Source organism: Mixophyes fleayi, chromosome 4 (assembly GCF_038048845.1).
Source record: "Mixophyes fleayi isolate aMixFle1 chromosome 4, aMixFle1.hap1, whole genome shotgun sequence".
Taxonomy (NCBI): domain Eukaryota; kingdom Metazoa; phylum Chordata; class Amphibia; order Anura; family Limnodynastidae; genus Mixophyes; species Mixophyes fleayi.
The window spans coordinates 62217212-62233066 of record NC_134405.1 but is presented as its reverse complement, the minus strand read 5'-3'; the positions used below and the strand labels follow the sequence as shown (position 1 = coordinate 62233066).

General features: G+C 39.9%; 1 protein-coding gene across 1 annotated transcript; it reads right to left on the bottom strand.

Annotated features, from left to right (window-relative positions):
* Positions 1-1854: 1854 nt before the first annotated feature.
* Positions 1855-15536, bottom strand: YKT6 (YKT6 vesicular SNARE protein). The gene is made up of 8 exons (XM_075207242.1): positions 15407-15536; positions 15144-15258; positions 14517-14599; positions 5312-5412; positions 5024-5128; positions 3699-3764; positions 3483-3584; positions 1855-2892 (listed from the first exon to the last, which is right to left on the bottom strand). Exons 2-8 carry the CDS (start codon positions 15245-15247, stop codon positions 2857-2859), a joined length of 597 nt encoding a protein of 198 aa, XP_075063343.1. The 5' UTR covers positions 15248-15258; positions 15407-15536; the 3' UTR covers positions 1855-2856.
* Positions 15537-15855: the final 319 nt, after the last annotated feature.

Sequence of the window (15855 nt, the reverse complement as noted above, 5' to 3'; positions counted from 1 at the left end):
AAAAATTATTTATTTACCCAAATCCTCTTGAGACCAGAGGTATTGTGATGTATACAGGATCACACTTTATGGTCATCACCATGTTCAATATTTAGTATTTATAGGGCCTATTAGAATTTGGTATAGGTATACCTTATTATTTGTATTATAGTGAGGCAATGTAACCAAGTTTGCATTTTTAGATCACAGCTCACATTTGTTTTCACCTTTAGCTACTTTTTAAATATTGCGCTCTACTTTTCATTTTTTAACATATTTAATAAAAGTTATATTTTAATAGCTACCTCGGAGTGCCTCATGGTTATGCATCTTTTTGCTTTCTTATTTTGATATATTAGCATATACGTGTGCTGTGAGGTTTGAAGTCAGAAAATGCTTATCACAGTAATGTGCAGTGAGAATAGAGCAGGATCCCGATGCCTGCACAACTCCATGATTTATATAGTACACGAACATACATCGCACCAGTAACACCACATGCACTAGTATGCGAGTGAAGAAGGTGGGCTGACATCAGGATCAGCCATACTCAGGAAACTGTCCAGCAGTCTCTTCCCCTACCGGGCTTCTGACATGGGAATGTGTGATCAATTATCTGTAGTGCATAACCCCACCAGAAGCTCTGACGTCACTAAATTCTGAAAAGGTCAGAAGCCAACACAGACCAAATTTGTTTGTTTGGATGTAAAGAAAAAAATAGCTTTTCATACATTTCTTCAGAAAACTTGATTGCTGGGAATGTAATTGCAAATTGCAGCTTTGTGCAAAAAAAATAATAATAAAAAAAAAATAGTCATGACATCTCCTGCTGTCAGTACTTCTCGTCCCACCTTCCCCCCCCCCCCATCTTATCCACCTCTGTGGACACCATCTCTGAGCTGTGTCCCACCCCCTTCTTCACTTCAGTATCTGCAAAAAGAGACCAGCATTCTTCTATCCCACCCCACCCACCCTCTAGGTCTGTTCCCACCTTGTCCCCCCTCTAGAGCTCTCACACCTAAAGTCCCTAAAATCTGCTGGCTAGGGGTTATCCTTAACTCCACCCGCTCCTTCAAACCTCCCATTCAGCTCCCTCTCTAATTTCTGCAGCTTCCACCTCTGGACCTTTCCTACTATGGAAGCCACCAAAACTCTTATTCTCTCCCTTATAATTGCTCACCGTGATTATTGTATCCACCTCCTCCTCTCTGGCCCGCCTTGTCCCTCTCTCAGGTCTAACCTATGCCCCTGCCCACCTTATTTTTCTATGCCACCACTATCTCTGCCAATCGCTACATTGACTCCCCATGGCCTACAGAATTAAATTGAAACTTTATACCCCACACCTCCGATGCACTCTCCCAATACCCCCCCCCCCCCCTTCATCTCTAACCTCAGCTGTACCGCTAGGCCTGCATTCCCACCCCGGTTGAGCCCAGGCCTGCTGCACGTTGGACAGTACTACCGCTCTCCCTCACTGTCCTGTAAAAAACTTGACCTGCATTACAAAGTTATCGGTGTAATTTGTTTCTCTGTATATCTGCTTTGTATTTTGTTTTTCGTGTATTTTGTAATATGTTATGGATCGTTGCTGTTTATTGTACATCACCATAAATACCACCTTTTGTGCCACCTTATAAAAAGATATTTTTTTTTCATATGTACAGCCTATTAACAAAATAAAAAAGTCTGTTGTGGGCAATTTAAATATATGGATTATAACCATTGCTATATTCAACCAACTAAACACCCACTTATTCCGTGACTGTAACTTTCTCCTAGGCCCATTTCTTTATTTATACATCTGAACACAACTGTACCTATAGTGGTTTTGAATTGAGCGAGATGCTCCACAATAAACCATCCACACGCTGCTTTCAAACATCTACAAATGTGTTTTATCATCTTATCCAGCATTTGGTACAGAAAGGTTCATCCAATCTTTATTAAAATACATTTTTGCCAGAAATAATTGAAAAAAAAAAAAAAAAATAGTCACTGGAGGTTAGAATAAACAAAAATAAAACACTGAAATACATTAATAACTTATCTATACAGCATGTGATTTAACCATTTCCACAATACATAGGTCCACAGAGATTTAAATACATTGGTTGTTGGAGCGTTTTTGGATAAAACGAGCTGGTAAAAGAGACAAGATCTTCGGCATTAATGAAGAAAGAGTTAATCTGTGGAGTCCATGGATCAGGCTTGCTATGGATGTGCAGATTTTTTTTTTATTTTTAATTCTCTCTCCCAATTTAACCCTTACAGCAGAAGTACTCCAGGGGGAAAAAAATTGTAAAAGGTTAACCACGATGAGGAGATGTCTTGCTGTATGGAAAAGATGGAGTTATTACATAAAACATGAGCGTTACAGGAAGAAGCAGGCTTGACAATTAACCCTATCCCTCGTAGGGAGATCATTTTGGGGTTTTGATTAATGTAGCATTACTGCACTACGTATTACCAGATTACTGAACAACACTCTGCAGCTTGGTGAGGATTTTTAACACACAGAATGTATGGCGATACTCGGTATCACTTTACATATTAGAGGAATGTTTGCACTGAACAGAAAATAGTCCGATTTATTCCATTTAGGTTGTGACTCATAACAGGGGGCTCATTGGTTGGGACTTTAGGACTTGCAGTAAAAATGAAGTACACATCAATAGCCAATACTAAAAAAGACCACTCCCCCCTCATTTATAAATGAAGGTAAAAGGATAATTGACCTGAGGGTAGTGCTGCTTAAACTGCCCCCTGTTGGAAATGGAGAGGACTGGGCAATAGCTGATTTGGTATGTCAGCCCCCTGATGTCAATAGTGTTCACTGTCATTGTCTTGTGTCCGGTCTCTTCAACTGTGCAAACATCACATAATTCCACAGCAGGAGTTCTGCTTTCGTGCCTAAGAGGTGGAGGGAAGAGGGATGTGGACAGAGGTTATAATAAGTCATCAAAAGAGTACAATAATATATATATTACTGTATACACAGGAAAACATGCTTCTAATTTACACTATAAGAATGCCAGAGGTCATAAAGTAGCTGGCCAATGTTTTATCCAAGAGCTCATATGGGACATCATCACTTCCATTACATGTATGTTATTAGGAATAAAACCCACAGTGTAGATAAGGGCATTGTAGGTTGCCCCCAAGTAGTTTGACCCCCATATAAATATTATTGTTGCTTTAATGTTTTTAGGTCAGAGAACTCCAGATTGGTTTACAGTATTAGCAGAATTTACTATTGTGTACATTGCACCTTGTATTACAAGAGACTTGTGTACATTAGTCATGAAATCAGTATAAACTTCTAGTTCCTAAAAATATGTAATAGACTGTGGCACACTTTCCTACGCCTTATCCTCTCCTTCAGAATAATGTGTTACTGTTACTCGGATTACACAAGCCGACCTCCCCATATAATCGCATGGTCTGCACACTCTCCTCAGATCCCCCCAGTAACATGGCACTGAGCCCCAATCATTACTCACTGTTTTGTAGAAGGCCTTGGACTGGGTTCCCAACACTTCTGACTTACTGACCAAGTCATCCAGTTTCTCCCCACGCTGTAGTAAAGACTCCATAGTGTTGTGCTGATAATAACAGAACAGGCAAATGTTCCAACATACAAAGCAGAAACACCATACTTAAACAATGGGAGCAAGAGTTGACTCTCCCAGTAAACAAATCTCTAACATTAAACTCACCAAGATTATTTTGGTTTCGTCCAGCTCAGCCTGCACTTTGCTCATTGGATCTGCATCTCGAGGGTTCTGAGGAAAAACAAATTATGATCCCTTTAACATCCCATTTTCAGTTGATTTCTGCAGTTTTACAAGCAAAATCTCCTCAACTTTCTTGTATTGTAGTGAGCAGAGAGGCTTTAGAACGTCCTGCTTCTCAAACCTGCGTGTTCTTGGCACAGTCCCCCATTCTCACTTATAAACACTGAATTGTGGAAGCAGTACAGGGAACTATATAGAGAAATTCAGATAGGTAATTCATTGTATCAGACCTTCCTAAAGCCATGATTTGTGGACCCCAAAAGAGGCATGGTGGCAGGAAAGTGGATGGGGGGGGTGGATAGGAGGTGGGCGATTGTGCAGGTTTTGGATAAATTGGGGGAGTGGTTTACAGAGATCATTGGTTAGGTTTATCTTGTTCGGAATATGTAATGCTGTACATGGAGTGAGCAGGCCACCAATTTCAAGAACTTGGTTAGATATAAGTCACTATTTTTGCAGCATCCCTTATGGGGCGCTATACCTCAATCATACATCCCGATATTCCTCAGACACAATGTAAGTGACCTTATTCTCCAGCTACAGTTTACATACTACCCCACAAATAAAACGAGCCCGATTCACCTTTTAGAGATTATGTAGCATTTCACCATACAGACTTATACTGGGTATACCTGAAAAGTCCCTTTGATATTGGCCTTCCACCGGCCCCTTGGGGCACTAGAGCTCATTTATGAACATTGCATTTAGAAGCAAAATTTCACTAAACTACATCAACCAATGAGACAGTTGGTTTTATTGTCTAACTTGCACTAGAAAGATAAAAGCTAATTGCTGATTGGTTGCTGTGGTTCAGTTCCAATACTGTACCTAAAAGACAGGTTAATAAATGTGCTCTGATGTCCTAAAGCTGTGGGAGGGGCTTCAGCTGTCTGTACTGGCGTGGAAGATAAGACTTCAGGCCAATACTAACTACTAACTCAATTTCCTTTGAATACTGGAGTGCATTACACTGAAATTACAAGTAAAATGGCAAATATATATACGAAAGACAACTCACTGTAGACAGAAAAAGGCTTAACCGATTATGTCACAATAGATTTAGACATTTTAGATTAAAATAACCCCAGATGAAAGCGGCATTGCATTAGAAGTAAAAAAAGATTTTGGATGCTGTTGCAACAATCCCACAACTACAACACACTTAGATAATAGTCTTTGCTTTTTTTTTAACCTTAAATACATACAGAATCAGATATTAAGATATTTTGTATGACTGACAGCCTCACCTGATACTTGGCAAGGTAAGAATCCAAAGCATTGTACTGGATAGTGGCTGGGGAGCCAGACGGCCAGTCTATCCTGTCCACCTGGGTGCTGAACTCCTCCAGGACCTGGGCAGAAGGAGACAATCACAGGTGGGAAGTTACAACTACAACACTTTTTATGGTTAGTGTAACTTTGCCAAAATACATTCTAAAAAGGGAGTTATTCCATTGAAAGAAACTAAACTCTCTAGATCTGGTTAGAACTACTAAACGTTAATCTGGGAACCTGCAATTCTAGAGCGTTCCTACCTTTTCCAGCAGAGTGAAGCAGACTCTCTGGGGATACTCTGCATCAGCCACCACTACACCTGCCAGGGAGTCATTCCGCACGTACACGTGACAGAGATATTCTGTATCAGGAGACAAGTTACACATTAAGCATGGGACTCGGCAGCAAGTTTAGCGGCCCTGTGCTGTTCTCGTACAAGGCACATCTCTTACTTATTATACATTCACATCACTGAGTTACTGTTTATGTCCTCCTGCAATTTCTAATTAATATATTGCTTTATTTTCCTAGCTTCCCTCTTTGCTATTTAGACAGGTATTGCTATCTTTCAGAAAATTGCTAATTTTCATTCAAAATCTGTGCAGTTTGCATTTAGATAAACCAACTCTGCCTGATGATATAAAACTAACAAACGGAGAGTCAAGCCAGGATCAGTATATTAAAGACACCTGGTGGTGGAAAGCCTCATTAGAAGAAGACACAAATACTAGTTAGAGTCAGCGGGAATAGAAGATTCTATTCTCATTCTCAAGACTTGGTGGATGACTGAGGTCTTCTTCAAACAAGTAGAAGAAAGGAAATATCAGCTTTTTTTGCATTTATTAATATAAATGGTAACTTTTCTATTATTAGGACAAAAGTAAATATTATCCATAACCATCATTTGGTTATATAGCGCCACTGATTCTGCAGCGCTGTACAGAGAACTCATTCACATCAGTCCCTGCCCCATTGGAGCTTACAGTCTAAATTCCCTAACACACACACACACACACACACACACACACACACACACAGACAGACAGACAGACAGACAGACAGACTAGGGTCAATTTTGATAGCAGCCAATTAGCCAAGCAGCGTGTTTTTGGATTGTGGGAGGAAACCGGAGCACCCGGAGGAAACCCACGCAAACACGGAGAGAACATACAAACTCCACACCGATAAGGACATGGTCGGGGCTCGAACTCATGACCTCAGTGCTGTGAGGCAGAAGTGCTAACCACTGAGCCACTGTGCTGCCCAAGAGAGAACATTGCCACCTAGTGGTCAAAAGAGCATGAAGACGCATTAACACCAATGTAACAAACAGACAAGCCTTGTATGGTCAGAGAGAAGATTTGCTTGAAGATTTTGCTCTTAAAAGTGAGTTCTTGTAAGACAGTGTTGGCTAACCTGTGACACTCCAGGTGTTGTGAAACTACAAGTCCCAGCATACCCTTCCAGCAATAAGCTGCTATATATTGGCAAAGCATGCTGGAACTTGTAGTTTCACAACACCTGGAGTGTCACATGTTAGCAAACACTGTTGTAAGACGTTATCCAGCAGGTTTTTTTGATCAAAGTATTAATGAATACATTGGGAGTATCCTTATTGTTTTTCTACTAAAAACTATGCAAAATGTTTAGTTTCTATTTTTTTACAATATGTTATGCTCAACATAATATGCTAAAAGTAAAATCCAAATCCTCACTGTCTGAGTAGCAGATGTAAGTCTCAGGAGATATGCTGGGGAGGCCTTCAGAACCATTTTACACACAACGCAATAAACACATACTGCAACGTTACTATTAAAGGTAGGATAATATATACTAGTGTAAACTTCAAAAGATATCAACATAAAAGGTCAGAGGTGTTCTGTGACCACAAATAGCAGAAAGACAGATTTTGTTTAAATACAGACTAGACATTTCTAAGGTAACTGCTAACATCCTTATAATGTATAGTACTGGGCAAGGTGTTCCTTAAAGTAGAACAGAAATAGTGTAAAATAGATTAGAGTTTCTAATGAATACAGCAGTGATACAATTCAAACTCACCATTTCCACAAATCTAGATTAGTTCTAAATTCCCTATAAAACACACACACACACACACACACACAGATCATACGGAGGAAACCCACGCAGGAGAACATATAAATTCCACAAAGATAGACCAAGCTCAGAATAGAACTCATGGTGCCAGCACCATGAGACAGCAATGCTAACCACTGTGTCACCGTGCTGCCCAACTCCCAGTCATGTGAAGTACATCTGCTTTAAAATCTGCGTTTTACCACATCAGCACATAGATTAACAATCATCTATTCCTCAACAAGTCCTAAATTTAGTAAGTCTAATCTCATGTGAAAAAACCCCATAAGATTTTACTTTGTCATTAATTATTCCAACATGTGTCCTGTGTGAGAAAGCAAGTAAACCCTTACTTCTTTCGTATTAGTAAATATGTTAGTTTTAACCATAACTTCATTATATGACCACAGGGGGTGCTGTGACCTCTATATAAAAGTAGAATCTTGGAAGTTTGCGCTGGAGCAATCACGTTTGTGTTTTGCAGGAAAGACATCTGCAATGATCTCAGTGAAGCTATTGTTGCTGATCAAATTATTTGGAAGCCGCCTTATATCCCTTTCCAGACTGAAGTCCATCAACGTACAGTAAGAGAGTACTGCAAACGGAGAACATTGAAGCCAGCTTTCCTGGAGTGGACGTTCCAGCAAATTCACCCGAAGATTAGAACATACGATGGTCCAAAACTCTGCCAAGAACCTGAAAGCTACAACCAGGAATCTACGTGCTTCTATCAACACAATAAATGCTCAATTCTATCATGAGTAAAATGCTTAAAAAAAAGTATGGATTTGATGGAAAGGTAGCCAGGAAAGGTAGCCAGGAAAGGTAGCCAGGAAAGGTAGCCAGGAAAGGTAGCCATCCTCTGCAAAACAAGAAAGCAAAAACCCATGTTGCAGTACAGTTTGGTTTCCACTAAACATGATGATGTGGATTAAAACCAAACACTTCGTACCACCACAAGAACCTTATACCAACTGTCAAGCACGGTGGTGGTGGATGGGGTGATGATCTGGGGTAGTTATGCCGTCACAAGACCTAATTGCTACATTGTTATCAAGTTTACCATGAACTTCTCTTAATACCAGAGTAGTCCAGCAGAAAATGGGAGGGACTTTGTCTGACAACTGAGGCTTGGCTGAAAGTGGATCATATAAAAAGGACAATGATCCTAAACACACAAGCTAATCTACAACCGGATGGCTGAAAAATAAAAGAATCCTGGTTTTGAAAAAGCCAAGTCAACGTCAATGAGATGCTGTGGTGAGAGCTGTGCACAAACTGAAGCAGTGTTATTAGGAGGAGCGGTCCAATGATGAACTCATACAGAAAACAATTACTCTCAGTTACTGCTGATAAATGTGCTTCTACAAGCTACTGAACCACTATGTCACACATGGCTGCTTCATGTTGGCTTACACTTTGCTTATAAACAGTGACAAAGTAAAATCTGTTCTAGGATATCAATCGTTAGTTCTTGGTGACAACTAGATGATTGCCAATCACGTCCTACTTCGTAAAAGAGTTTGTGCTATATTTTTTATGACTATGTATTATATGTATTTGCAAATGAACACAAACCTTTACAAATACTCAAAATGCCGTTTAAAAGCTGCATACTTTCATTCTATTAAAATAAATTCTGCTAATGCTATCTAAATTAACAAAACAAAATATCCTGGAATCAAAAGAATTCTGAAATTCTTAAAATGATCATTCGAGGGTGAATATCCCCAAAAAAATATGTAGCACTGAAACAGACAGTGTACGTAAACGGCAAGTCACCAACTATTACTCTGAGGGAAGAATTAATTAGCCGCGAGGTGTCACCAGAACGTCCGCGAGACACAGCACGCCACATCGCCGGCAACTGGATCTCCCCCGCAGGGTAATGGGCACTGCCATCCTAGAGGTGGATGCTAACGTCACATCAACAGAGAGAATAAAGCAATGTCCACACCAGTCTAGCCTCCATATTAAACATGATAAACTGTTTCAATTGTTAGCAGCCAGAAGGGAAGAGTATACCCAAATCAGTCTATGTTTCAAAATAGCTTTATCAATCATACTGATCTAAGTCATGAACAGGTGCCAAGGCCGTCATCTCCATGGTGCAGAGCAGACAGAAAACGTAACTCTGAAGATCTGGGCACAATTCTTAATAGACAGGATGCACCATGGATACCCTGTGTGTGGTCAGGCTAATGATATTGGATAAGGAATACAGTCAAGGCAGTGACCATTCCTCACCTCCACTCTTTTTTTTTTTAAATCCAGTATTTTTATTGAAATTTTTTAAGATATGAACATACTAAACAACAAAAAGAAAAGAAAAACAATTGCATACATATCGGAATTAAATGATGGAATTTACAAGATTACATTAAAGCATAATAATAATAATAATAAATGTGCTATATTCATTCAGGATCATACATCGTAAATGCTTATACATAAGTATGTTACACATGCAGGGTTTATTACATGGACTCAGATACTTATTATAAGAACTGCGGTAGCCATACATTTAAGTAGATAGAGCATCTGTACTAGATGACACAGGATAGAATGGAGACTCTAACCATCTGTACCATATATTCTCAAATTCCTTCAGAGCCTGTCTGCTAGTATAAACAAATCTCTCGTGCCTTATGGTGGTATTGACCAGTGCCTTCCAATTTTTAACCGTGGGACTCGTCGGGGCCAACCACAGCCTCGCTATACAGACCTTAGCCAACATCAATAACTGTGAAATGTACATTTTTGTCAGTTTATTAACTTTCCCCTTCAATCGGAGCCCAAAGAGACAAGTGGCCGGTGAACTAAGAGACACTTCAATTCCAGTAACCTGAATACATCTCCTGATCCTTCGCCAGAAGATTCGTATACATGAACACTCCCATAGAAGGTGCCAAAAGTTAGCATTGATCGAATTGCATTTCGGACAGTTAGGGGTAGCATCCGGGCGAAATTTTGCCAATCTAATAGGGGTAAAGTAGGCCCTGTGTAAGATAAACACCTGTATTTGTTGAAATTTTAATGATGAAGTATAACCTTTAGTACTGTCTGTAACCATTTCCCACTCCTTGTCTGATAAAGGGCTAATATCTATTTCCCACTGATTCCTCAAACCATCCAAATCATCTGCAGTGGCACCTCCACTCTTTTAATCTCTTATTATAAGAATACAGCACTGATGCTCATCTGGTGGCACCTCCTACACTGTCTGGGACATGAACAACTCGGAGCAGCGTCAGAAACACAGGGTTTTAAGGCTTGTTCTACTATTCTGTTTCCCTCTCTCTGCTTTCCTTCCTGCCATCGAATGACAGAGGCTACAGACACCCTGATTACTGCACAAGAGGAGCTGTCTGGGAGGTTGGCCATTACTATTATTGCTGTACATATTTACCCTGTTTCTGAGTGGAAGATAAAGATGCACGGTTTGCATATGAGCAAAGAGGTGTCTGCACGCACTAAGATATGTGTAACCTTAAATCTAACTAACTTATGGATGCATAGAGCAAACGTGCCAACCATCATCCACTCCAAAACTTGCACCCAGTCTCACAACCAATGCATTTCAAGATCCGTGTAGCTCAAAATAGGAATCCTCTCCAAGAGGCATGCTCATCTTGTATCTGCATGTCCTTACTGTGCTACAAGTACCGTAATTTAAATAACTCTAATTATGGTTGTTTAATGCCCTACAAAGCCCTAGGGGAACAGACAACCACTTAAAATAATCGAAGTGTGGGAAACCCACTGCCAAGTAATATGGAGGGGATACATAAGAAATTAAGTTTATGGGTCATCATGGTAATCACTCAGTGGAAACATGAATGAACCGGCTGAGAGACATCCCCATATGAGTCTCCAGCCGTGCCACCATGGCGGCCCATCAGAAGAGAGACACACTTGCAAGGAAGGGACTGCCCATGTACATCTCTACAGTGTAGGAGCTGCTAATAAAAGGAGCCATCTTATTGGAGGGAACCTCGAGAGAGAGGACCAGTTAGATAAGAGATGTGGAAGAAGCGAGAAGCAGTTGGTCAGAGATCTGGAGAAAAAGGCTGAAAGGAGAAAGCAAAGGACCGATAAGAGAAAACAAAGAATAAATTAACAGACTGTAATAAATGTAAGGAAGGTGATTAGAGTAAAGAAAGAGGCTTAGAGATAGCAGAGAAAAGACTATATGGGGGGAATTCAATTACCCCCGAAGTACCGCCGCACTAACACCATTACCGTTATTACGATTTTTGCAGAAAGCAGGGTTAATATTACCGTAATAATGGTAATATATATAACGTGGCGGTACTTCAGGGGGAATTGAATTCCCCCTATATATTTGCGAAATTCAGACAGAGAAAGTGGTAGTATGACAAATAACAAAATGTAGAATTTGGCTACGAAGCTCAGCTAATTAAAATAGAGAAGTCATAAATAATAATGCAGAATTTCAGCAGGAGAGAGCAACAGACAGGAGATTTAAGAATGAAAACAGGAACCCACTAGGACTACAGGAGAAACCTCTGCTATAGCAGAGTGTCTGAAAAGAAGGCCAAGGTTGCCCAACTGCTAGTCATCAGGAACAAGTCTATCCGACCAGTAATACTAATTGAATCATTATTACACCCACCAAAATCTTGATAAAAAACCATCCTATCCAGGTGATTTCCACCGAAACGTAGTTAGCAACAGACATTCAGACCATATTTAATAAATCTGCTGTGTATAGAAGTGAGATAAAGCAACACAGATGAACGTTGTGCATACATTTTGCAGACACACATTTATGTTGCACAAATGCACTAACAGTATTAGTTCCACTGAACCCCAGTGACGATCCCCCAAAAAACGCACGTGCAATATTAATAATCTTGTTCTGGATCTTTATTTTTAAAACCTTGAGAGCCATAAGGGAGGCTCCAAACAATGTAGTGTGTTGTCAACCCCGGTCATACAGGATCATCACTATGGTATAAACGTCAAGAGCTTTGTCAACAGCAAAGATCACTTTCTAGGGTCAGGACACATAAGACTAACTTGATAATGTAACCATGAAAAACACCTGTTTTGCCCACAAAACACTGCATCTGGAATGTTTGTTGTCCACCACCAAAGGACCACTAAATCTAACTACAAGGTGTCTTATAGAAACACTAGTCAAATCCATTAGTATATAAACAAAATGTGTCATGACCTCATCAGTACTGAAGGTATTTTAAATATAACTCCAAGATGAGGCACATTGTATGGAGGTATATTCCTTCTTCCTGGAAAGGATCCAGAGGATCTTTGTGTGGCTTCACTCAGGATTGGCCCATCAGGACAACAGATGACTTCCCTGGGATCACTTTCTTTACAACTGTATAGTAGAAGTGGTAACAGGCAATTTTAAATTTTAAATCTGACACTGCGTCAAGTACATCATCAAACCGCCGGACATCACTTCCAGGTCAGATATTAAAGGACAGAATCAATGAGGACTAGTCCTCTCTCCTACACTGCTGCATTGTTGTCTTGGGACAAAATTCATGTAACATGGAGCCAAAACCTGTCCCTAAAAAGTCAAAGGGGTAAATTTATCAAGCTGCAAGTTACCGGCGGGTTTGAAAAGTGGAGATGTTGCCTATAGCAACCAATCAGATTCTAGCTATCATTTTGCCAAATGTACTAAATAAATGATAACTAGAATCTGATTGGTTGCTATAGGCAACATCTCTACTTTTCAAACCCGTCGGAACCTCACAGCTTGATACATTTATCCAAAATTGTTTTTTTTGCATACTTTTTCTACTTTAGCTTAGCAAGTGTAGGCCCTTATGCTTGTTGTACTCTTTCAGAGCCTTTGGAGAGAAAGATAACTGGAAAAAACGTTTGAGTATGTGGAGCATGTGATAGACAGCTAGCAAACGATTACATGGATAGATTATGTGTGGAATGTATGTCTAAAGAAGATAATTCAATGCAACCCCCAGAACAGTTTAAGGATGGACAGGATGAGAAAGAACTTTGCATCAATGAATGCAAACCAGACAACACAAGGGGTTAAAATAGCAAAATCCCATACAGGATTAGAATGGAACAGAATTATTAATGCAGACATTATCTTCAGAGGACTCAATAGAATCATGTGAGGGTACCTCATATTCTAAAGAGGTAGAAACTAAAGAATATGGAACTGAATTAATAGACACTTTGATCAAATATAATAATATAACTATGGAGACACAAGAAACTCTGTCCTCAGGCACGATATGATGTTGAGGAGACTAATAAATGGAATTCGATATTTTTAGTGGATTCAGCAGTAGCGTTTTTGTCTTCAAAAGACTGCTAGGCCATTAGAGGATGGAGTTATTGATCCAATAGAAAGGAAAATAAATGTTTTGTTTTTTTTAAAAAAATTGCATATTTCCACAGGCACCACAATTAAAGCTGGGGGTAGCCATGGCTTCAGTCTCCAGAGCCATCACAATCTGGATGGATAATCTCTATGTAGATGCCCAAAATAAAGTAAGAAGACAAAGGAAAGCGTTAAACAGATCTTTACAACTTTTTCTGGTAGATAAACAGTCAGGAGACTTCCAGACTGTGAAGGGTTTAAGGAAATTCAATCAGTTTGTAAAAGCAAAACCTTTTTTCACATGGAGTCTAATTTCTATCCTCAAAGTGTTTAGACCTACAAGCTGCTTATTTCCATATTCCAACTGTATCCCAACATCACCACTTTCTTCGATTTTCCAGTATGGGACACCATATCCAGTTTATGTTTCATACCATTTAGTATTTCAACTTCTTCCTAACACTTCACAAAAGTGTTTGTAGTACTGATGGCTGCCCTCAGGAAGCCACGAATTACAGTACTGCCATGCTTAGATGATATCCTAGTAATAGGAAATTCAGAAAACGGTGCCAAAATCAAGACAAGCAAGGTAATCCGTGCATCTCTCCAGAACAAAGGATGTCAGAAAAACAGAGCATCTCATTGTACTTCCTAAAGGCCCAAAACAAGGTCAAGTCCCTTCTAATAGTATTCCACATACCACAAGTCAAGTGGCGACATCCTGGGCCTGTAATCTTGGCAAATCAGCAGCCTGCTCATCAATTCATACATTATCCAGACACTATCTTCTTGATGTTATGACTTCTGAGGAGAGAAGGAGCCACACTATATACTATCTGGAGGTGTCCATCTTGTTTCCCTATCTATACTCAGATAAGGAACTAAACCCACATGTAAGGGTTGCCATGGAGTTCTTCAAGGAAAAGAAAAGATCATGTACATAATTTGCATTTTTTTCCCCCCAGGCTGATCCCCAATTCATTTTCTCCTTCAGGAACCATCCTTAATGCTCAGACACTCACCTTGCTCTTTCACCGATGAGCGGCTTCCCTTCTCTGACCGCTCCACAATCAGCTGGCTAGTGAATGTCATAAATTCTTGTACACTATAAAAATAAAATATAAATGGGAGATGAACAACTAAGTAGTAATATAATAAATCTATAGTGATGACAATTACTACTTATCCCTCTTTTGGAGGGATGCAAGGAATGGATCCGCACACAAGATCATCTTACGATACTGAAATGTGAACTAAAATTTTGATTTATTTTAACAGCATATTAAAAAGGACCTGGTTTAATACCCAAAACGCTTTGTTACACATATAAAAGTGTCACATTTTCTCTTTGCAGGAGCTCCAAAATTGATAACTGTGTCTACACAATGTAATATTTTTTGCTTTTTGTAGCTGTGCAACATTAGTCTTTATTTATAATAATGTGAACATAGCAAAGGTGCATCTTTCCGTAGAAAATCTTCAGTATCCATCTCCGGCTGTTGGAAATACAAGGAATGATGCATCGGATACAAAAGGTTTCTGTAGTAGGTGACAAGTACTTTCTGAATTTACATAAAGAGCATATAATAAAAGCCACTAATCTGAGGAGTCGGTTACCAGAATCCAGAGGAGGAAAGAGAGCCCATTACCTGGACCTCTGGAAGAAGCTGAATGAGGACACATCATAGGCACTTTTCAGCAGATGGACCTTGTAGTCCCCCTTATAGAGTATACTCAAACTGTACAACTTCATGGTTCCCACGCCTGTAGGGGGCACAGTTAGACACGTTAGTGCATAGCCTAGACACAAATACTCTAAATATACTAAGCCTCTATACACAAAGACAGTGAACTACAGCAATCCTATAGGAAATAATGCAAGAGCCCAGCATATGGCACCGTGCAGCCTCACCTCTGCTCTCCTGTCTCTCCTATCCGCCTCCCTCTTGTTCTCGTACTATCGGTTTTGCTTCAAGGTACGGAAACGGCCCTTCCCGTTACACGTCACGAACCGGAAGAGTGTGCGGCACTAAATCGCTTTCGCCCGGGAAAAACTACACTTCCCAGTGCACACTGCGCCGTGCACTCTGTACAGAGGGTCGGGCGGAAACTGGCGCCCAGTGCGGTGTTCCGGTCTCCCCTAGTGACAGAGGAATGACCCTCATGTGAGGCCAACCACTGACATGTACTCATACATATCTCCTATTAGTCTTACTGACAGCCAGGACACATAGCTGGCACTATTAGCAAACACTTTCCAGGGCACCTTGGGTTGCTGAATATAACTACAGCCTGATATATAGATATATATATATATATATATATATATATATATATATATATATATATATATATGTTTAT

Coding starts and splice junctions, on each gene's coding strand:
- YKT6 (XM_075207242.1), bottom strand. CDS start 15,247: ATGAAGTTGTACAGTTTGAGTATACTCTATAAGGGGGACTACAAGGTC. Junction 14,600..15,143: donor AGCTTCTTCCAGAGGTCCAG/GTAATGGGCTCT, acceptor TTATTTTTATAG/TGTACAAGAATTTATGACAT. Junction 5,413..14,516: donor CTCATCGGTGAAAGAGCAAG/GTGAGTGTCTGA, acceptor CTCCTGATACAG/AATATCTCTGTCACGTGTAC.